Source organism: Spermophilus citellus, assembly GCF_964194105.1.
Source record: "Spermophilus citellus genome assembly, chromosome: 10".
NCBI lineage: Eukaryota > Metazoa > Chordata > Mammalia > Rodentia > Sciuridae > Spermophilus > Spermophilus citellus.
In genome coordinates this window covers 77,780,929-77,803,260 of record NC_138197.1, presented here as the reverse complement: position 1 = coordinate 77,803,260, position 22,332 = coordinate 77,780,929, and the positions used below count along the sequence as shown (strand labels likewise).

At 47.5% G+C, this 22,332-nt stretch overlaps 1 protein-coding gene across 1 annotated transcript; it reads left to right on the top strand.

The window, feature by feature from the left end:
• Positions 1-1,278: 1,278 nt before the first annotated feature.
• On the top strand, positions 1,279-20,597 carry MYO1A (myosin IA). The gene is made up of 28 exons (XM_081311918.1): positions 1,279-1,344; positions 3,286-3,419; positions 3,523-3,638; positions 3,877-3,971; positions 4,191-4,295; positions 4,509-4,555; positions 4,654-4,717; positions 4,925-5,023; positions 7,040-7,143; positions 7,269-7,416; positions 7,874-7,992; positions 8,075-8,161; positions 8,901-8,966; positions 9,106-9,210; positions 11,461-11,523; positions 11,718-11,918; positions 12,090-12,316; positions 12,652-12,852; positions 13,072-13,165; positions 13,499-13,648; positions 13,742-13,810; positions 14,154-14,228; positions 18,076-18,210; positions 18,893-18,999; positions 19,300-19,432; positions 19,583-19,735; positions 19,880-20,007; positions 20,299-20,597. The coding sequence occupies exons 2-28, from the start codon at positions 3,306-3,308 to the stop codon at positions 20,420-20,422; spliced, it is 3,129 nt and encodes a 1,042-aa protein (XP_081168044.1). The 5' UTR covers positions 1,279-1,344; positions 3,286-3,305; the 3' UTR covers positions 20,423-20,597.
• Positions 20,598-22,332: the final 1,735 nt, after the last annotated feature.

Sequence of the window (22,332 nt, the reverse complement as noted above, 5' to 3'; positions counted from 1 at the left end):
CCCAGGCTTCTGCAGAGTGTTTCTGTGAGAGCAATAGAATTTGGACCTTGAACCAAGCAGCCATGGCTGGGAGTTGGAGAATCAAGTCTCTATCTTTAGTTAAGTGTGTGTAATTACCTAATTTGCTCTTTGTGCATGCCTGGGAGAGAGGATGGCAAGCAGAAGAGGCCTGCTGTTTAGGAATTTTCTGGTAGATGAGAGGGTGCTTGGGAAACTGGATTTGATAGGCTTTTTATCTATCAGAGGGAGCTACTTTCTGCTAGGCTAATGCGCAGGAAACACCATCTCAGAGTCTTATTCAGTTCCTAGATCTGAAGAAGGATTAAAATTACAAACATCATGGGCTGGGGCTGCAGCTCAGTGGCAGAGCAGTTGCCTAGCATGTATGAGGAACTGGGTTTGATCCTTAGCACCACATGAAAATAAACAAAGGCATTCTGTCCATCTACACATAAAAAAAAAAAATCACAAACATCAGATGTGAACTACACTTTGGGATAAATTTAGGACGGTGCATTCTGTTCCTGGATCTGACATGTGTAGCTGTGGACTAATATTTCTGAGCTCAGTGTTTGCCTTTTGAATGGAGAGTCTGCATTGCCTGTATCACAGGGTGGGGCTACTCAGAAGAGATAGTCGGGAGTTCAGTGAAACTGTGATGTCCATACAAATGTGAGATATTACTACTGTGAATTTTAATATTTGAATCTTTGTGACGAGTTCTGATTCACAGGCAGAGGGAACTAGAGAAAGATTTGGGAATTTTGTCTGCTTAACTCCCCAAATAATATCATGAATAACCTATGACTCCCTCCCTATAAGATAGGAAAGGGAGGCTGGAGGGAAGTACTTTCTTTGCTAGGAAGATATTCCAGCCTGCCTTCCTCCTTGGCACAATTCCTGACTTCTCCTTGGAAAACCTTTCCCTTGGCTATGAATTTCATTTTTCCTACTTTCACTTCCAAATTTTGGAGACAGTGGATGGAGCAAGAACTCTCAATGAAATCCAGCCAGGTGAGACTGAGCATGGCAGACCTGCAAGGGTTAAGTGAGCCACACCCTAAGCAGGAAAAGCCTCGGACTTTGTGCTGAGCAGCCATCTCTCCCAGCCCCTCCTGGCTTGACTGGCATAGGGAACTTGGACTGAAGGAAGCAGCACAAAGGAAGGTCAGAAGAGTGGACATTAGAAAAAGATCAACCACTTTCCTGGCTTTCCGACACCATGGACAGCTCCTGTTAATTGAGATACCTCTCCACCCTTGGCACCTGGGACTCCTGCCTGCTTCTTGTCAAATTGGGATTTCATTCACCATTCTCCAAGGGACGCTGAATTACACCAGTGTGGTAAGTCCTGCCTTGACTCGTCACTGCTCCTCTTTCACACCTTGGGGTGCCCCACTTGAGGCCTTCTTCCTTTTCCCTTTTCTATCTCCAACTAATTACATTCCCACTCCTCTCAAATTCAAACCCAAAGAAAATGCCTCTTTCTAACCCACCTTCTGCTTCTCACCCTTCCATGTTACTTCAAAGATTCAGCGTTTTTTGTTTTTGTTTTGTTGTTGTTGTTGCAGTACTGGGGATTGAACCCAGGGCTTTGTGTGTGGTAGGCAAGTTCTCTACCACTGATCTACACCGTAGCCCAGCCCCCTTTTTTTTTTTTTTTAATTTGGAAAATATGAGATAACCATAGTATCTATTTCATCAGGATACTCTAAGCACCAAATCAATTAGTATTTGCATAGTGTTTAGAGCCCAGCCTGGCCCATGGTAAATGCTGCATGATTCCTGGAGACTGCTTTTATCAGTATTCTTATTGCCTCCTTAGGTGTGTCTAGGAAGTTACTGGAGCTTAGGGGAAGCAGGTTGAGGAAAGAAGAAAGCCCCGTCCCTTCTTGCCCCACCTTTCATTTCTCTCCCTCTCCTCCCCTCCCCCATTCAGGTTCTAAGATACAGGAGAGTGGGAGAATGTGTCTCTCTCATTCCTATTTGGGAGTGGCATTGACCATTGTACAAACCCTGCTGTCCTGTACAAGGCCACCCCGCCTACTCAGTTCCACAGGAAAGACTGAAGAGGGCTGGGCTTCCTCCTGAGAGAATACCTGTCATGCCATGTGTCTACTGCATGGGGGCCCAGCCCCCACTCTCCCTGTAGCTTACCTCCTTGCCCACCTACCAGCTACTAAAAAGCTGGGTGTGTCCTTCTGGACAAAGTCCATGCCAGAAGTTTACAGGAATGGATGTAAAAGCTGGAGATGGAAAAATAGAGGACATCTAGAGGCCTGACAGCTATTTATTAATTGGGGAAGCAAACTCCACTCTCATTTTTTATGGGAAATTCCAGTTTGTTTGATTTTGGTACTGGGGATTGACCCAGGAGCTTTTATTTTTTTATTTTGAGATAGTGTCTTGCTAAGTTGCTGAGGCTGGCCTTGAATTTGAGATCCTCCTACTGTAGTCTCCTGAGTTGCTGTTATTAGAGGCCTGTGCTACTGTACCTGTAAGAATTCCAATATTTTTCAGAGTACTCCTGCCTCTGTTCTCTAATTCATTGCCTCCTTGACTCACCATTTAAAGTTGAAGCTCAGTGAGGCATAGTGGCACATGCCTGTAATCCCAGCAACTCAGGGTGGCTGAGGCAGGAGCATTGCAAGTTTGAAGCCAGCCTGGGAAATTCATTGAGACCCTATGTCAAAGTAAAATTTAAAAAGGGGGTTGGGAATGTAGTTCAGTGATAAACTGTTTGCCTAACATGTGTGAGGCCCTAGGTTCAATCCCTAGTACCACAAAAAAAATATAATAATAAATAAAAATGAAGCTGGTTGTAACAATGGCAGGGGAGGAGAGACCTCTGGAAGAGCTCCTGAATTACTTATATGGGGTTGGCTGACTGGAATAGGGGCTTGGAGAAGTAGGGTATTGAGCAGAGTCGGGGTGCTGGCCAGGGCCTCAGAGCAGGAGGGAGGGAGCTTTCTCTACCTGGCTGTGGCTTAACCCTCTCCTCCTTAGCCCTCTCTCCTTCCAGCACAACTCTGCTCCCTCATCGCTGGCAGCTCTTCTTCCCCAGGTGATCAGAGGCGGGTTGTTCTGTCCTTTCCACCTCAGGAGCAGAGGGTTCCCCCTTCATCCCACAGAGAATGTTGGCCTTCCTGGTTGGCCCAAAAGCCCTTTTAGGGAATGATTCTTCTGGACAGGGGGAAAGGAAAGCTCCCAGGTCCTTCTGCCCTCTTCCCTTCATGTGGCCCCTTAAGCTAAGCAGACATCAACAGATTGCCCTTTTATTCCTAGGATCCACAGCTCCTCCGGACATGCCTATCCTAGAAGGTACCATTGGCGTGGAGGACCTTGTCCTCCTGGAACCCCTGGAGGAGGAGTCTCTGCTCAAGAACCTTCAGCTTCGTTATGAAAACAAGGAGATTTATGTTAGTTTTCTGTGGGTGCCCTGGCTGAGGGTGTGTTGGAGAGTTCATGTTTCCCATCCCTTACCCACCCGCCTCATTCCCTTCACCTTCTTCCTGGTTCCAGACCTACATTGGGAACGTGGTGATCTCAGTGAACCCCTACCAACAGCTGCCCATCTATGGCCCGGAGTTCATTGCCAAATACCAGGACTATACCTTCTATGAGTTAAAGCCCCATATGTGAGTAGAGGGACCCAGGGAAGACTGACAAGTTCCCAGCTTTGTGACAATCCCCTAAAGAGGATTCACCAGCTGCATCCTTCTCCCCTGGCCCTCTGGAGGCCCCTTCCTAGGCCTATTGTTTCTTATCTGATCTGACCCATTTGGGGAGTGTGAATAAGCATAGTGCTAGGGACTGAGTGAAGTTGGTGTCTTGGGTTGGCCTCCCATTAGTCATAGCCCACTTCCTCCCTACCAGCTATGCTTTGGCAAATGTGGCATACCAATCACTGAGGGACCGGGACCTAGACCAGTGTATCCTCATCACAGGCGAGAGTGGAGCTGGGAAGACTGGTGAGGCACCTGGCCAGGAAGCCTTGGCGTCACCTTTGGAACCTCCTCCCTACCTCTTTCCAAGCCAAACCCAGCCCTGTTCCTTCCAACCCAGATTTTGTTCCCACTCTTTCTGACTCCAAGGGGGTGTGAGGTGCTAGGGTGAGGGAAGTTAAGGAGGAAGGTGGGAGGATGGGTTAGTCTCGGGTGGACCCCTGAGTAAGAGTTTCTTCTGGACAGAGGCTAGCAAGCTAGTGATGTCTTATGTGGCTGCCGTCTGTGGGAAAGGGGAGCAGGTGAACTCTGTGAAGGAACAGCTACTTCAGTCAAACCCAGTGCTGGAGGGTGAGCATTCTGGTCTCTGCCCTCTTCATTCCCCCCATTCCCCCAGTCCCCAGCCCCAGAATCCCTCAGACCTAGACCCACTTCCCCAGTGCTCCAAGACCACTTTTCTCCTGTTTAGCCTGAAAACTGAGATTGGCATGAGGATTTCTCCTTCCCTTCTCTGGAGTTTTCTCTCCCCTCAGCCACCTCACTTGCCCTCTCTTATCCCTGCAGCATTTGGCAATGCCAAGACCATTCGCAACAACAACTCCTCTCGATTTGTGAGTGAATGTGGCCAGCCTGGGAGGAGCAGGTGGGGAATTAAGACAGGGTGGTGAGAGGGAGAGAAGCAAAGTCATTCTCTGGTCTCTCTCTGAAGGGAAAATACATGGATATTGAGTTTGACTTCAAAGGATCTCCTCTTGGCGGCGTCATCACAAACTGTACGTGTCTTCCCCATGTTGTTCACCAACTCTCCTGTCCCTGCCCTGCAGCATCCCTTTCTGCTCATTTACTTCTGTAGGAAGGAAGAGCATTAGACTTCTGGAAACTTCCCAACCACTAGGAGCACCAGGGCTGAGGGCAGAATGAGATGGATGCCGAGGTATTTCCTAGGCCCTCAGGAGGTTTTTTTCCTAATTTTCTGCCAGATCTGCTTGAGAAATCCCGAGTGGTGAAGCAGCTCAAAGGGGAAAGGAACTTCCACATTTTCTATCAGCTGCTGGCTGGAGCAGATGCACAACTGTTGAGTAGGTGCCTTCCCCGGACACATGGCAAAGCCAGATTCCCAGGCCCCTGTGAACCCTGTGGTGCCCATCCCTTGAGCCCCCAGACCTCTCCTTGTCGGAATTCCCCAGCTGGAACCTTTCCACTCATTGTTGGGAACAAATCCCATGACCCCACTGTTCTCTTCCTTTGCTGCGGATTGATTGCCAGGGATATGCTTCTTGCCTTTTCACTACTCTCATCCCTCTGTCCTGCCTGATTCCTCTTTCCCCAAGCTGGCCTGAAATATGGAACAATCACCCCCATCTACCTTCCTTCCTACCTCCAACTTCATGGGCTTATTTATAGTTGGAAAGAAGCTAAGATGTTGTAAGTGTTCAAGAACTTTCAAGGAACTCTAGTTGAAGCTGTCCTGGGCCTACATCAGCCTCACCTAGGACTCTGTCACTGATTTTCTCTTCTTAGATAGTTTAAAGTGGTTTTATACATTCATTCATTCTTCAGATAACTCTTGAACACCTACTGTGATCAGGCATTATGTTAGCCTCTAGGGATACAGAGTTTAGTAAGACACGGGCCCTGTCCTTAAAGAACTTAGTCTTCTAGTTATAGCACGCATGTAAACAGATACATTGCAGTACACTGTGATTGGTGTCAATAGACCTGTATGAATGGCTTTAGGGGATTAAGGTGTAGAGTCCCTTGCCTTGTCCTGGGGAAGAGCCTGGATGCTGGACTGGATGGAGGTGGCTCTGGATGGGCATCACTGTGGGCTCTGGTGGGACTTTGACCCTGCTAGAATTTACCTCCTAATTTCCTCTCTTGCTAGGAGAACCATGAGTTTCTGGTCCCCAGACATCTGTCCCTTTGGTTTCTTGTTATTCTCTGCTGGTCCTATGCCTGACTACATTTCCCCTCCTGGAGATCTCTATGGTTCAAGAGTCTCCACAGGTCTTATCCTTCTGATTGGCTTAATAGTCTCAGCCATGTTTGGATTGTCTGAATCATAGGCACTGGAGTTTTGTTCTAGCTTGTTTCCTCACCTGTTAGTTTAAACTGAGTCTAGATGGAGTCTCCCTGGTGTCATTATCCCTAGGTTTTCTGACTCATTCTTCCTCCAGATGCCCTTCCTTAGCAGGCTCTTGTTTCAAAATTTGTATGCTAGAGGGGGCTGCCATTAAACTCTAGTTTAAGGCATACTCCCTGATTCTCAGCTTATTTGCAAAAGAGATAATTGACACCTCTCAAGCTTCCTGATTAGAATATCTTAGGTACACAGCTTTGAACATTTAGGTATACAGATTTTAACATTTCCTTGATTCATTTGTTAAAAGAAAAAAGTTCCTACCTGTCAGCTAGGCATATAGAATATGGAGATGAAAAACACAGTCCAAATACACAGGTTGCTCATTTGTGGGAGAGAGAGAAAGAAACCAAAATGCAGCCCATGTGATGTGGGCTAGGATAGAGATTCACTGCAGGGGAACATAAGAGAGCCATATAACTCAACTCCTCAGCCTCAGAATGAATCTTCTAGAAGAGGTGTCATAGTCAGGGAACACACTATCTGCCACTTTGTTGGTGCTTGGTGAACATATAAAGAATGAGCAACCTAGGCCAAGGGTGAGTGAGGTTTTGAGCTCCAGGGGTAGGGTAGAAGATAGGTATTTGTCTTCTTCCCTTACCTTCGTCTTCCCAAAGGCACTGAGACCTGAACAGGATGGAGGGTTTGCTTGATTGTTTTCATTGTTTAAAACCCCAAGTGTGGGGAGAAGTGGCAAATGAAGCTTTTCTTTCATAAAAGTTGGGAAAACAACAAGTATAAATACCCAAGCCTTAAATACTACCTAGATCTATCAATATAGGAATTAATAATCCTCAAACAAAGGAGAAAAGGGAAGAGCCTAAGACCAAAATGGTCCTTAGGAATAAAGGAATGAATCCACTGAGGGCAAGGAGAGTGAGATGACAAGATGTCAAGGCTAGAGGGCTACAGAGAGCCTAGTACTAACCCTCTTCCTCTATGCTGGCCCTCCCAGAGGCCCTGAAGCTCGAGCGGGATGCAAGTGCCTATACCTATCTGAACAAGGAAGTGTCCACAGTGGGTGGCATGGATGATGCCTCCAACTTCCAAGATGTACAGGTGGGTGACCAATGTGGGGCAGGCTCAGACTCTTAGTCTGTCCCTTGAGCCCAGGTTCTGGCTTTGAAAAAGATGGGATTGGACTGGTACCACTAGTTCAGCTTGAATTCTGCTTTCTCCCCAAGAGTGCAATGACAGTGATTGGGTTCTCAGAGGAGGAAATTCGACAAGTGCTAGAGGTGACAGCCCTGGTCCTGAAGCTGGGAAACGTGGAACTGACTGATGAATTCCAGGCCAGTGGAATCCCAGCAAGTGGCATTCGTGATGGGAAAGGTTTGTGCCACCCTGCTAGAGCCCCCATCCTGAATCTCCTACTTTGAGTCCTGTTTAACCATCTCCAGTGTAATTGACTTCACCTGATGAATCTCATGAAGCCCACCCCTGAGTTCTCCCCCCAGAGACTCAATGAGAACTCCCAATGAGGTGGTAAAGTTTAATAGAACTGGATCCAAGATTTCTCAGTCTCAGTTGCTTCTTATACAAAATAGGGGTAATCACAACTATTTCAGGAGATATTCATATTAAAGTAGAGGTTGCACACAGAGTGCCTAGATCCCAACACCCACGGTGCCTGCCCCACCCCCATTCCTCCAGGGCCATGTTCTGAATTAGCTATAGTGACTTCCCCAGCAAGACGCAGGGCATCAGTCTCACAGACAGCTTCACTTATTATCCTCTCCCCAGAGGGAAGCCCCTTCTTTGGCCAGGTTCTATTTCCTCATCACTCCAGGTGTTCAGGAGATTGGGGAGATGGTGGGTTTGAATTCTGAGGAACTAGAGAGAGCTTTGTGCTCAAGGACCATGGAAACAGCCAAGGAAAAGGTGGTCACCGTACTGAATGTCATCCAGGTACGGGCTTTCCTGAAAGGGGCTGCTTTTGAGTCTGTTTTTGTGGCTGCCACACTAACCAAGTTGCCCGTGCTCCCTGCAGGCTCAGTATGCTCGTGATGCTCTGGCTAAGAACATCTATAGCCGCCTCTTCAACTGGATAGTGAATCGAATCAATGAGAGCATCAAAGTGAGTGATGGGCCTCTTCCCTCAATGCCCTGTGCCTGCTGCGGCTTCTTACACTGGCCCCCATCTCCATTCCTTGGTTTCTGAGATGGATGGAAAGAGGATGGGGGAAGGGTACAGCTCCTTTCCATGTGTTGTGGCAACATCACTGGTGTTTGAGTTTGACAGTCTGATTCATCTACTTCCCAGCTATGTGGTCTTTCAATTTCACAAAGATCCTAAGCTATACCCCCAGCCCAAATAAAGCTGTTTTTAAGCAATTATCTACATGAAAGTACTATCTACTTAGAAGCTACTACTGAAAGGCAGCAGGTAAGATGAGACTTGAATTTAGGCTGGGGTAATTACTTTTCCCTTTTGAAATTTGATTTTTTTGGTCTGAAAAATGGGAATAATCATACTTTATAAGGTTATGATAAGCTCATTAAATAAGCTCATTGTAAATGCTCTATAAACATAAGGGATAGTTATTATCCTGAAAGGATTTTAATGTCTTTCTACCTCATATCATGGGAACATCATCCTGGAATCTATCTCTATCTTCCTTTTCTTCCTTCCTCCTCCTCTGCTTATCCTGCAGCTTATGGAGGGAGAAGGAGAATAAGATACCACAGTTCCTTTTCAGCTTGGTCAAACTCATTCTAGTCCTCTTTGCCCCCACTCTGACCCTGTCTGCTCCAGAAGGGCCTGGTCTGGTGTGCTCATAGGGCCTGTCCTTAGATTTATCTTTTCTCCTCTTCAGGTAGGCATTGGAGAGAAGAAGAAGGTAATGGGGGTCCTGGATATCTACGGTTTTGAGATATTAGAGGTGAGAGAGTCTCACCCAACCTCAGCAGCCTGCTTCCTGGTTACGGAGGGCAGGCTGATGGGGGGATGTGAGAGGATGGAGGTAGGGCTGCAAGGGAGGAAAGGTCTTGGGTGAGCTGATCTCTCTCTTTAACCCTCAGGATAATAGCTTTGAGCAATTTGTGATCAACTACTGCAATGAGAAGCTGCAGCAGGTATTCATAGAATTGACCCTTAAGGAGGAGCAAGAGGAATATAAGAGAGAGGTAAGCTAAGTCTTCTCCCTTCCCTTACTCTTTTTTTTTTCCTCCCATTACTGGGGATCAAACCCAGGACCTCATGACTGCTAGACAAGCACTCTACCACTGAGGTACATCCCCAGTGCCCCCTTACTCTTTTAATTATTTCCAGACATATGCCAGATCTTCCTTTCTTCTTGACCACAACTTCCTCTAAATTATCTCCAGATGGGAACACAAAGGATGAAAAGTTTCTCTTGCACAGCTGAGCATTCAGCATTACTAAGTAGTCCTAATGCTCTGCTCCCATCCTCTGTGTTCCCAGCCTCCACTCCAGGCCAGGCCAGGCCAAGCAGCAGACAGATTCATGTAAGGATGTGTCTGTGGAGAGTCCTGACATGAATGAAGTGACAGTTGTGCATGGCCTATGGCAGTCTGTGATCCAGATTTAGAAGGGACATTTCTTTTGGGCTTGGCATCCTCCCACATCCCTTTCTGTGCCTTTCTCCAACATCTCAGAATCCTTTGTTTCCTCTGGGCGCTTGCTGATGTTGCCATCCCCTCATAGCATCCTGATTCCAGACTTCCTCACTGGAAGTGCCCCATGGCTCCAAATTTCCATACCCCTTCCCTGATTCAGTGCAAACTCCTGTTTTCAATGGTGAGGCGTTAGAAAAGTTCTCTGATTGAGCTAATCCATCCCAAAGTGTGAATGGCTGTCTCACTCTTCAAAACCCTCCCAGGGATATTCCTTGTTAATTCTCAAGAATCTGTTGTGGCAGAATTTCAGGCAATATGGTCACAATGTGTGAAATAGTTTTTGAAGTTGTTTCGTGTATTTTTTTTTTTTTTGAGAGAGAGAGAGAGAGAGAGAGAGAGAGAGAGAGAGACAGAGAGAGATAGAGAATATCCAATATTTATTTATTTATTTTTTTTAGTTCTCGGCGGACACAACATCTTTGTTGGTATGTGGTGCTGAGGATCGAACCCGGGCCGCACGCACGCCAGGCGAGCGCGCTACCGCTGAGCCACATCCCCAGCCCTCGTGTATTTTTATTTTAACAATTTAAATTACCAAATAGATAATAATTCCCGTGCTTCAAATTTCAAAAAGCTTAAAAAGGTGTATACACAAAGTCTCCCTGCCATCCTTGTCCCTGGCCTCCTAGTTTCCATCCCCTGCCAGAGGCAAACAAGATGGGCCTCCTTTCAGAGGTTTCTTGCAGAGACACAAGCAATATGTAAATGTATTTTTCTACAAAAATTATACAAATGGCAGTAAATATAGTGTTGTATATCTTGTTATCATCACTTAGCAAGAGATTTTTCCACATAAAGATCTTTTTTATACCTACACAGGATTATAAGGTTATCGTAATTCATTTAACCAGTTAGGGAAGATATTTTTAGGATGAAGTTGGAGAGAAACTTGATTTAATTTCCTTCTACTTTCTCCAAAGACTTGGAAAAAAAGAAAGGGTTGTGCTCCCTAGCCACATTTGGGAGTGACCTCAGCCTGGGAGAGATTAGGAGCTATCCTGACTGTGGGCCTGAAGCTCAACAATTCCCTAAAGCAGAGAACGATTGTCTTTGAGTCTTTTGCTGTTGTGCCATTTTTGCTTTTTAAAGTTTTATATTTTCCCAAAGTATGGTCTAGATCAGTGGTTCTTAAAGTGTGGTCCTAGACCAGCAACATTAGCATCACCTAGGAACATGTTGGGAATGTAAATTCCTGGGCACCATCTCAGACCTGCTGAATCTGAAACTTAGTTGGGGACCAGAAATCTGTGTTTAGCAAGCCCTCAAGGTGATTAGGATGAACTCTCAAGTCTGAAAATTACTGATGTAGATCTTAGAAAGTGTTATCAGTTGAGTTTTATTTTTGATGCTAAACTCTTGCTCAAGTGTTCCAGTCTTAGAGATTATTGTCAGAGAAGAGTAGCCATTACTCTTCCACAGACACATGGATCCCTCCCCACTCCCATACTGGAGTAATCTCTGTCCTGTTCTCCACTCAAAATATTATACTTTCCTCCCATACTGCACTACCTGCAATGTCTCACCTATTCTTTCAGGTGGCTCTGGTTCCTGCCATTTGTGTGTCCACTCACCCCTCAAATTCTCCACCAACTTGAAGGGACAGGACATAAATAGAACCATACTAAGGACCCTTGGAATTATAGGCTTTTCTGATGGTCCTTTGTAGAATAGGTAAAAGGAAGGTCTTTGGAGACTTGATTTGAATCTGCTCCTACAATTTCTCTCTCCCCTTACCAGGGTATACCATGGACAAAGGTGGAATATTTTGATAATGGCATCATCTGTAACCTCATTGAACATGTGAGTTATCTTTTTCTTACCTCTAGGACCTCCCTTTCCAGAACATCCTTCTCCTGTCTTTCTCTCCACTGTCCCCTTGGTAAGAATGGTAAAGGAGAGCAAAGGCTATGAAGGGCTAGAGCAGGCAATGATGAGAATGTGGACATCTTGAAGGATCAGGTCTAGGTTGCACTGATCTTGTTCCCTTGACCCAGAATCAACGAGGCATCCTGGCCATGCTGGATGAGGAGTGCCTGCGGCCTGGGGTGGTCAGTGACTCTACTTTCCTAGCGAAGCTGAACCAGCTCTTCTGCAACCACAGTCACTACGAGAGCAAAGTCACCCAGAATGCCCAGCGCCTGTATGACCACAACATGGGTCTCAGCTGCTTTCGCATCTGCCACTATGCGGGCAAGGTGATATAGCAGGAATGTTGGGTAAAGACTAGGGCCTGGGCACAGGCTGAAGGCAGCTGGGGGTGGGGTTTGGGGTGAGATAAGAGCTGACAATACTTTACAACAAGACTGTGAGGGCCCAGTGCTGGAACAGTGCGTGGAATTTTTAAACCAATAACTGCTTCTCTATAGGTAATGTACAATGTGACCAGCTTCATTGACAAGAATAATGACCTACTCTTCCGAGACTTGTCCCAGGCCATGTGGAAGGCCCAGCACCCTCTCCTTCGGTCTTTGTTCCCTGAGGGCAATCCCAAACAGGCATCTCTCAAACGCCCCCCAACTGCTGGGTCCCAGTTCAAGAATTCTGTGGCAATTCTCATGAAGAACCTGTATTCCAAGAACCCCAATTACATCAGGTGACAAGTTGGGCACACAGGGGAACATGCTTCATAGGTGATGACATGTGCAGGCTCCATGCAGTGCAGAACATGTCCGTGGGGGATGTCTCTGGAACAGGGTGTCAGAGATCCTTTCTTCATGGAAGACAGAGCCAGATGAGAAGCTGAATGGCTTGTAGGTGGAGAGGATAGTATCAGAGTAGTGAGTGAAACTGGGAAGATGAGTGGTTCACTTTCACTGAAATTTTCAGCTAAGGAGACTGTGTACAGAATAGTTGTGTGGAGACCAGGATAGTCCCCACCAGCAGTTGTATCTGCTCCTGAATCCTGTACTTTACTCCATTTCCTACCAGGTGCATAAAGCCCAATGAGCATCAGCAGCAAGGTCGGTTCTCCTCAGAGCTGGTGGCAGTGCAGGCACGGTACCTGGGACTGCTGGAGAATGTGCGGGTGCGAAGGGCAGGCTATGCCTACCGGCAGGGCTACAAGTCTTTCCTGGAAAGGTACCGACTGCTGAGCCGGAGCACCTGGCCTCACTGGAATGGAGGAGACAGGTAAGACACTGTGGGGAGACTAGGAAGCAGTGAAGGGCAGCACAGGGAACATCTCTGGGGAAGGCTTCTGGAGGCGCCAGCCATATCTCCTGAAGCTGGTGGATGGATACTGGTGGAAACGAAAGATCTCTTCCCAGAGGCTGAAAGGGTTAGGGGGCAACGTGGAAGAGGACTCTTCTGAGATGTCCCTCTACAGCTTTCCCCCATTTGCTTCTGTAGGGAGGGAGTTGAGAAGTTGCTGGGGGAGTTGAGCATGTCGTCAGAGGAGCTGGCCTTTGGGAAGACAAAGATTTTCATCAGAAGCCCCAAGACTGTGAGTTAGAAAGTGCTGTTGCATTTGGTGGGGGTGGAAGGTGGAGGATTCAAAATCCCACTTAAGAAAGGCTGGAGGGAAGGTGGTACCCATAACCTGGAATGGACAGTGGCTCAGGAAGTCTGCAGGAGACCTATCCTTGGGAACTGAATCCTCATGAGTGTTACCCTGCCCTGAGTTTTGGGAGCTGGGTGTGCAGCCTGGCCTTCTCTGAGGGCCTCTGCCTGAAGCAGAGCTCCTTGAGGGCTGGGAAGCCTGTGGTCCTGGGGGGTCCAGGAGGACAGCACTGTTCCCTAGGCCAGCGCCTCTGCCCCACCCTTTCTTCCCCCACAGCTTTTCTATCTGGAAGAGCAGAGACGCCTGAGGCTCCAGCAGCTGGCCACCCTCATACAGAAGACTTACCGGGGTTGGCGCTGCCGAACCCACTACCAGCTGATGCGGAAGAGTCAGATCCTCATATCAGCTTGGTTTCGGGGCAACAAGGTACAGTTGCTCTCCAAATCCCAACCCTTTCATTAGCATGAGAGAGGTGATTCAGGATGTGGATTTTTCTCACAGTACTAATGTTTTCTACAGCAAAAGAAACACTATGGGAGGATGAAGGCATCGGCTTTATTGATCCAGGCTTTCGTGAGAGGGTGGAAGGTAAGGGGGAGGTAGAAGGGATCCTCTCTGCACGTGACTCCCCCTCCCCTGGATTGAGCCAGCTTCTGGGGAGAAGGAAACCCAAGGGCGGGTCTGTGGCACCCAGGCATTCCTCCCACGCTGGCCTGTGTGAGGGGGTGTCCAGGAGATCTGTACGTGTGTCAGAGCAGCAGGGCTCTGCCTTCTGCGGTAGGTGTTCCCCTCACCGCCACCTGTCTGACTTCACACCCATCCACCCCTACGGTTTCAGCTCTTTATCTTGCTCTCTTCCTTCATGGTTGAAAAAATAACCTCTTCCAGAATCTGTCTTCACTTTGGCTTTTTTCTTGTATATCCCCACCAGGCTCGCAAGAATTATCGAAAATACTTCCGGTCAGGAGCTGCCCTCACCTTGTCAAATTTCATCTATAAGAGCATAGTAAGTGCTGAGTGTTAGGGTGGAAGTGGAGGGTGGAAGAGGTTGGGGCAGATTTGGAAGAGGAAGAGGTGACTCAAGCTTTCCCCAAGAGCTTCCTCAGCTTGTGTGTACCTGAGTCCTAGAAAAAGACTGGATGGAGCAGCAGCCTGTGGGGAGTGGCCCCAGCCTGCCTCAGGCCCAGAGCAGAATCAGACAGCATTTTGGCTTGAGTGGATACTGCTGGAAGCTTGTAGCAGAAAGGGTCCCAGCACGTCTGCCATCTGGTCCATGGGATAATGGGTTGGAGGAATGACTGGGATATCAGGACAGAGTGAGGACACACAGAGGGTTAACTGGCCCAACCTTCCAAGATCTACTTTGGGGTTAGGGTAAAGGAATTCTCATCTTCCTTCTATGCCCTCTGAATCCATATCAGGCAAGTCAGAAAATGAATCTCAGGAAGGATCTCTCTCAATTCTGGAGGACTTGGGTCAAGATGGGCAGGAAGAAGCCAGGCCCTGGGTCACATTCAAACTGTGAGCAGTGGGGCTGGGGTTGTGGCTCAGTGGTAGAGCCCTTGCCTAGGATGTGTGAGGCAGCACTGGGTTCAATACTCAGCACCACATATAAATAAATACAGGTCCACCAACAGCTAATAAAATATTAAAAAACAAAACAAAACTGTGAGCAGTTTCCAGGGAGGAAAATGGTACAGAGAAGTGTGATTTCTGGAGTCACCTGTCAGATAGCAGTGGTGCTTCTGAAAGTGTCTGAAAGGAAGCCAGGGAGAAAGCAGCAGTTTAGTGAAGCCCTGGGAAAGGCCAGAGAGGGGAAGGAGGAGAGGAGATTGGCCAGAGGACTGCAATAATTATAACTGATTTCCATCAGTGAGATTTTGGACAGTTGTTAGGACCCTTACTACTCATTGGAGCCTCTCTTTGTTGTCAGAGAGGCTGGGACCCTCTGCTGAGGAGGGGAGCTGGCGTTCCGAGGCTCAGGGCCTCCGGGTTGTCCCCCCCAGTCTTGATTCCTCCCACCTCCTGGGGAAATTCTTTCCTCCCTGGCCTTTTCCTCACCTGGCCTCCTCTCCTGCTGGCTCCAGTGTGTCTGCACCTCTAGAGTACGTGCTTTCTTGCTCCATACCTGAGACCTGTAATCTGATTTTGCTCCTATCTCCTGACTGGCCCTTGCACTTTCTTTCACCTGTATTTTATCAGGCAGCTGTTGAGTGTCAACCCAGGAGCTGCTTGGTTCAGATTTCAATAAATCACACCCCACCATAGAAGCATGTAGGGACTCTAGGCATCATTCCTCCAGTGTTTCCCCACTATTCCATAGTTTGCCAAGGCCTGATGATAACTAAGGCTAGTCTATGTGCCCATTATATTTTAAACACTTACTATGTGGTAAGCTCTTTACATGCTTAACTTCTTTTTTTTTTCCCCCTATTTGGGGTTGGGGATTGAATCCATGGCCTCATGATAGGCAAGCTAGTTCTCTACCACTGAGCTATATCCCCAACCCATATGCTGAACTTTTAAGGTTTTTCAGTAGTCCTATGAAGTAGTCTCTTTTCTTTCCTCCATTTTATAGGTTAAAAACAAAAACAAAACAAAAAACCCCTAAGACTCAGGGGTCTCATAGCTGGTAAATGATAGAGCTGGGATATAAATATTTGACTCCAGGGCTTTTAACCACTGCCTAAGACTGTGTGATAATAACATAGGCCTGGGAAACTCATGGCCCTTGGCAGAAGAGGCAGGAGGAATGCATAGGGAAGGGCAGAACTCTATAAATATAGACAAAACAAGCAATAAGAATAAAGTTTTCAGATGTTCCACACTGATTGGAACAAAGGAGATTATGAGAGATGCTTAGAATGTTTCTTGAATTAAATCAAACCAGACCAAGAACTGGGTACTCCAGAGTAACTAGAGGCCTCGCCAGGTTCAGGTCCTGTGGCCCAAGCCAGCTTCTGAGAAGAGACTTGGGCAGTTCTTGCAGAGTGACAGCAATACACCACGTGCTCTGCCTTTGTCTATTGTAATTTTTATAATTTTTAAACCTCACGTCTTAGTAAAACATTTTCATAAAAATTCCAATCATTTTGCAATACCCAAGATCAAGTTATTTTCCCTATCTTCAATAAGTCTATGCCATAAACAAACAGGGTGCTAGGTGTTCTCTGGGCAGTAAAAACTGAACAGTCCTTGTTCTAAATTATAGAGGCTAAACAGTAAGATATCATGCATCAAATTTGATTGCATCTTAGAACAGGAAAAATAAAAATGGAGCTAAAAAGGACATGTTTAGAAGCTTATAAAGGACATATGGAGACATTTGAGCCTAGATGGCTGTTAGATGAGTGTTTCTAATGAATGTGGATTTTCTTAGGTGTGATAGAATTATGGTTGTGCAAGAGTATCCCTGCTCTTTGGAGATGCATGATGAAGTTCTAGGGGGGAAATGTCATGATATCTGTAACCTACGAAGGATAGTGGGGTAGCAAGGATTTGTGTCTATGTGAGTATGTATGTGTGTGCTAGTATACATAAGAAAGAGCATACAGTGAGGGCAGAATGTTAACATTATTAGTTGGGGAATTAGGTAAGGGGTACACAGTATACATGTGTTCATAAAAGATTTTTTTTCCTAGCTTTTCTGCAAACATAAAAACTCAAAATAAAAAATAAACCATATTAGGTATTTAAAAAAAAAACACCTTAAGTCAGATCATGTTACTCTTCTGCTTTAAGCCCTCTAATGGTAAAAAGCTGCCACACCCTCACCAAAACCTACGTGGTCCTTCAGGATCTGCCCCTAACCAAGGTTCTTCTTACCTCTTGCTCAATCTACTCCAGCCATACTGTCTTTCTTTGTGTTTCTGGAATGTGTCATATCTGCCGCAGGGCCTGCTTCTTTGCATCCTATCAGATAGCATTATCTGATATTGCATTTTGTATTCTTTTGCTTGTGGTCTGTCTCCTTCCCTACCCCCCTGTAGAATGTAAACCCAATGACAATCAAGACTTTATGCACTCTGTTCACTGCTGTATCCTCATACCTAGAAGAGTGACAGGCAGAGAGACAATAAATGTTGAATGGTGAAAAAAAAATGGTACTATGAGATCTTTACTCCCAAAGACTCCCTATCTAGAAGGGGAAGATGTTTTCTATACAAATAACTGTAATGTAAACACAGAGGTCTAGACAAAGTATGAGGAGGCTTCAGAGTAAGGAGAGGCACTCTATTGCCTGGAGAATCAGGGAAGGCTTGAGCTGTATCTCAAAGGATGCAGCAGAATCTGGGTGGGCAGACCTAAGCTAAGGGAGGCTAGGCATGGAAGGAGAGTGTGTGGGCTGAGTAGAGGTGTGGTAAGGAGTCCTATCTGGTTGGTGTGGAAGGGAAGTGCAGAGGATCCTAAATGGGGTTCTAAATGGGGGAGTTTGAATGGCAGACTGAGGTGTTAGACCTGACTGATCAGAGAGGAGAGCAGATTTGCTACCCATCGAGTAGCCAACACAGACAGTGGCCACCAATTGTAGGCCACTGAGCTGAGAGTATAGGAAACATGGGAGCAATATGTTAAGACCAGCCTTTGTATTGGTTCCTCCCACTTCACTGCCCTGGGTAACTGGTCCCTGGTTGAAGCTAGTCTTTGTCTCCCTCCACTCTCCATTCATGCTTTCACCTCCTAGTCCCTATCTACACTTCATGTTAATAGATCTCCTTGTCTCTTTGACTCTGTTCTTGCTTCTCATAGGGGCAGCCTTCTTCCTGGTGAGTGGCAGGATCTGGGTGTGAGTCTGCCTGCCACGAAATGTTACTTATCATCATTCCACTCCCAATCCTCTGCTCCCAACCCAGGCACAGAAATTCCTGCTGGGCCTGAAGAACAATTTGCCATCTACCAAGGTCTTGGACAACACATGGCCAGCGGCCCCCTACAAGTGCTTCAACAGGGCTAATGAGGAGCTGCATCAGCTCTTCCACCAATGGAAGGTAAGGACAGGCACCTCTCCTCTCCTTTGTGGTTTTCTCATCTCCATCTTCTGCCTCCCTCTTCTACTCGTTTATTGTAGTAAAATATGGATTACATAACATTTACCATTTTAGCTATTTTCATGTGTACAGTTCAGTGGTGTCCAGTACCTTCACGTTGTTGTGCAATCATCACCATCATGTATTTTTCTTCACCCCAAACTAAAATTCTGTACCCATTAAGCATTAACTCTTCATTACCTCCCCCCACATACTTTATAATCTATTTCCTGTTTCTATGAATTTGACTATCACAGATACCTCCTATTACTTGGAATCATATAGTATTTGTCTTTTTGTCACTGGCTGATTTTACTCAGTGTGATGACATTTGTTCTTTTATTCAGGAAATACTTGTTGAGCCCCCATCTGAGCTAAGCCTTGCCCTGTGTGCTGAGCCTATGCCTCATGATGCTCATACATGATAGTTTCCATTTCCCTCTCCAGCTTCTTCCCTCCTCTTCAGCAATCCTCAGCCCTGGACCTCTCCTGAAGTGCACACACTTCTGAAGCATCCAGTGCCTGTCCTTTTCCCTTTGTTCCTCTTCTCCTCTAATATGTGCTAGTCCATGTCTTACCTTCCTCCCCAGCTCTGCCTGCCCTCACCTCTATGATCTTAGCTGCTATTCCCCCTTCCTTACAGTGCAAGAAGTTCCGCGATCAGCTGTCCCCCAAGCAGGTGCAGATGCTGAGGGAGAAGCTCTGTGCCAGCCAACTGTTCAAGGGCAAGAAGGCCTCCTACCCCCAGAGGTGAGGGCTCAGAACCTGCACAGCTAGTTCCATCCAGAGGTGGTTCTCAAACTTAAGCCTGCATCAGCGTCAACCTGGCAGGATTGTAGACACCCAGATGTTGTGCCCTTCCTCAGAGTTTCTGACTTACCAGGTCTGCCAGTGGTGCTGATATTGTTGGTCCTGGATAACATCTATGAACCACTGAGACAAAGGATATGATGAAGGGTGGGGGAATGGCCCAGAGAACTAGGATAGATACTCTGAGGGTGGGGAGGTGCAAGGTCGTATCCCCACTGTGTACCTTCCATGTGTCCTTAGTGTCCCCATTCCATTCCGTGGTGACTACATTGGGCTGCAAAGTAACCCCAAGCTGCAGAAGCTGAAGGGCAGGGAGGAAGACCCGATTCTGATGGCAGAGACTGTGAAGAAGGTCAACCGTGGCAATGGCAAGGTGAAGGCCTGCATGCTGAACTCTTCCCCACAGTCCCATCCAGATCTGGGGCCAGTGGGTGGCAGAGAACAGGGCTGTGTGTGCTCTGCCGAGTAGAACGGACTGGAGGCTGATCCTGCCCATCCTCACTCTCTCCTGTTCCATCCCTAGACTTCTGCCCGGATTCTCCTCCTAACCAGGGGGCATGTGATTCTCACAGACTCCAAGAAGTCCCAGGCCAAAACTGTCATTGGGTTGGACAGTGTGGCTGGGGTATCAGTCACGAGCCTCCAGGATGGACTCTTTGGTTTGCATCTGAATGAGGTATCTGAGCTGATGGGGCCAAAGAGGGTGGGCATCTGGGGCTGATGGGGGCCAGACCTCTCACTCTGGGTCTTTCATATCCCTTAACCTACTTCTGAGGAGAAAAAAATGAATCCCTTTCCTGCTGTTTTTTCCTCTTATAAGATGTCACCAGTGGGATCCAAGGGTGACTTCCTGTTGGTCAGTGACCATGTGATAGAACTGCTGACAAAAATGTACCAGGCTGTGCTGGATGCCACGCAGAGGCAGCTTTCTGTCACTGTGACTGAGAGGTAAGGCCATGGTGGTGAGGGACAGCTTAAGACAGATGACCGGGCTGATGGTCATTGTGACCAGGGAAATTTGTGCAATAAAAGTGAAGGATGCTATGTCAGAGCAGGTCTTGGCAGTGTTTCTTAGTCCCTTACCCAAGTTCTCTGAGACCTTGAGTCATCTCACAGAGGGTGGGGGATGTACCGTGTGCTGGCTTCAGAGCCAGGAGAGGAAACCATCATGGATATGTAGGAGTAGGGCTAAGGAGATGGGGGCACTAGCTTTAGTTCTTCTGTCTGTTCCCCCTCCAGGTTCTCATTGAGGTTCAAGGAGAGCAGTGTGGCTGTCAAGGTCATCCAGGGCCCTGGGCGTGGTGAAAAGAGCAAGCTTATTTGCAAGAAGAAGGGGAGTGACGGCCTGGAGGTGACTGTGTAGTGAGGACAGGCTCCCGCAGAGACACAGCTTCTTTCTCTGGGAGCAGCACTGCCTCTGTGGGGCATCTTGTGTCTAGCCCCTCTGATCATGAGGTGGGCCTTGGAGACAGAAGGACTCTTGAAGAGGACTTTCCCAACCCTTCCAGAGCTCTCCTCTAAACGCTGCTCCCTCCTGCCCTGAGCCTCTATGCCCACTAATAAAATGTGGTTCAAAAAGGTTTAGTCATTGTGGGTGAGTCCCTGTTCTCAATCTCCCCACACAGTTGCATTTAGATCCCTGTTCCCCATGCCCTTTCCCCTCCCTCTGGCTCCTCAGAGCCAGCTAGTACGGATAATAAGGGAAAAGAAGGGAAATTGTCTCTGAGCTCCTTGACCGGCTGAGCTCTGGGGGGAGGGGTTTGGAGAGAGGGGTGGGGGTGGGGCCTTCGGGGACAGTGCTTAGGTCTCAGGTGGCCGATGGGCTGATTCATTAAATGTGTCCCTGGAAGGGAAGAAGTGAGGATCCCTTCTTGGCAGAGACGGGATTGCTTTGAAGACTTAGCCTGACAAGAGGCCCAGGGCTGGAAGGCTCATGTAAGTTGAGGTGAGCTGGGTAATTCAGGGTCCCCTGCACCCAGGAGCTCCCATCACCCCTCCACCCCCAGGCCCAGCACTGGACTCATCACACCTGCCTGCCTTGTACCCACTGCCTTTCCGCACATCTAGAATGCCAAGCTGCCACCAACAGTTATCTTGCTAATAACTGTTCCACAGCTGGGGCCTGCAGCTGGTGGCACTTGACAAGAGGAGTTTCCCCTACCCCTATGATTTAACTCCTTTCCTCTTTATTTCTACTGTATCATTGTCATTATCTTTTTCTTAGTCCCCAACTTTCTCATACTATCTCATTGTCCCTGTTCATGTGGACTCTAATATCAATATATAATCATATTTAATAGAATGCTTTATATATTTTCCCACTCCCCTTAACATCTGTTTCCTCATAGATTCTGTCTTTTCCGACCTCTTACTTTCTGTTCTTTACCATTGGGAAACATGCTGCCCATATACTCACAGTGAAATTTAGGTTTGCCTTCTATAAGAGCTTAAAAAGCGCTGCCTTTATTACTGTCTCTGGAAGTCTCTTCCTCCTTCCATAACCTCCACCTTCCCTATCTCTTCCTTGCCTCCTCCGCTAAGCTCTGAGCTTGCTGTGCCTTGAGGCTGGGGTCTGCCTCACCTGGCTCCCATCAGCAGGCAGCTCACGGCTCCAGGTAATCATGCTGTCGGGGAGACCTGATTAACTTCTCTTCCTGCCTGCAGATTAATCTTGCTTTCTGAGCTGGAGCCCCATGCTTCTGCACATCCTGCTCTGAGCTGAGATGGGACCCAGGGTGTCAGTTCTTCCCAGGTGGGTGAGGGGCTGGGCCCAGATTGTGGGGGCTATATCTAGATGAGGGGCAGCTCCAGCTCTGGCCAGCCTTCCTCTACCCGATGACTCCCCCATCCTTGACTTCTCAGAATCAGGCTGAAAAGATCCTGTCTGGCTGAGCAGGGGGTGGGAGGTGTGGGGGGTGATGACCTGATCTTGATCGCCCCCGCTCTCTGCCTCATCTCCTGCTCCCAGGGCCCAAATTGTCGTCACTTTCCCAGTGAAGTGTCTGGTCATTTTCAGAAGCAATTTCAGGAGAAAATGCAGCTGCTGCTCCCTATCCTGCTTTTCTTTTCCCAGGGCTGAGGGAACTGTCAGCTCTCTGACCAGGGAAGGAGGGGGTGGGTGTAGGGGGAGGAATAGATCTCTGGCCTACCTGTGTCAGTCATGTGGGTAGATGATGGTTCAAGGATGGATGGGGCTCCTCTTCTCCTTTATTCTTCCTTCTCTCCATTTTTCTCTTTCCTGGTGTTGCTTTTCTTTGCTTCTGAAGCCCGGGA

Coding starts and splice junctions, on each gene's coding strand:
- MYO1A (XM_081311918.1), top strand. CDS start 3,306: ATGCCTATCCTAGAAGGTACCATTGGCGTGGAGGACCTTGTCCTCCTG. Junction 4,296..4,508: donor GTCAAACCCAGTGCTGGAGG/GTGAGCATTCTG, acceptor TTATCCCTGCAG/CATTTGGCAATGCCAAGACC. Junction 19,736..19,879: donor TTGGTTTGCATCTGAATGAG/GTATCTGAGCTG, acceptor TCCTCTTATAAG/ATGTCACCAGTGGGATCCAA.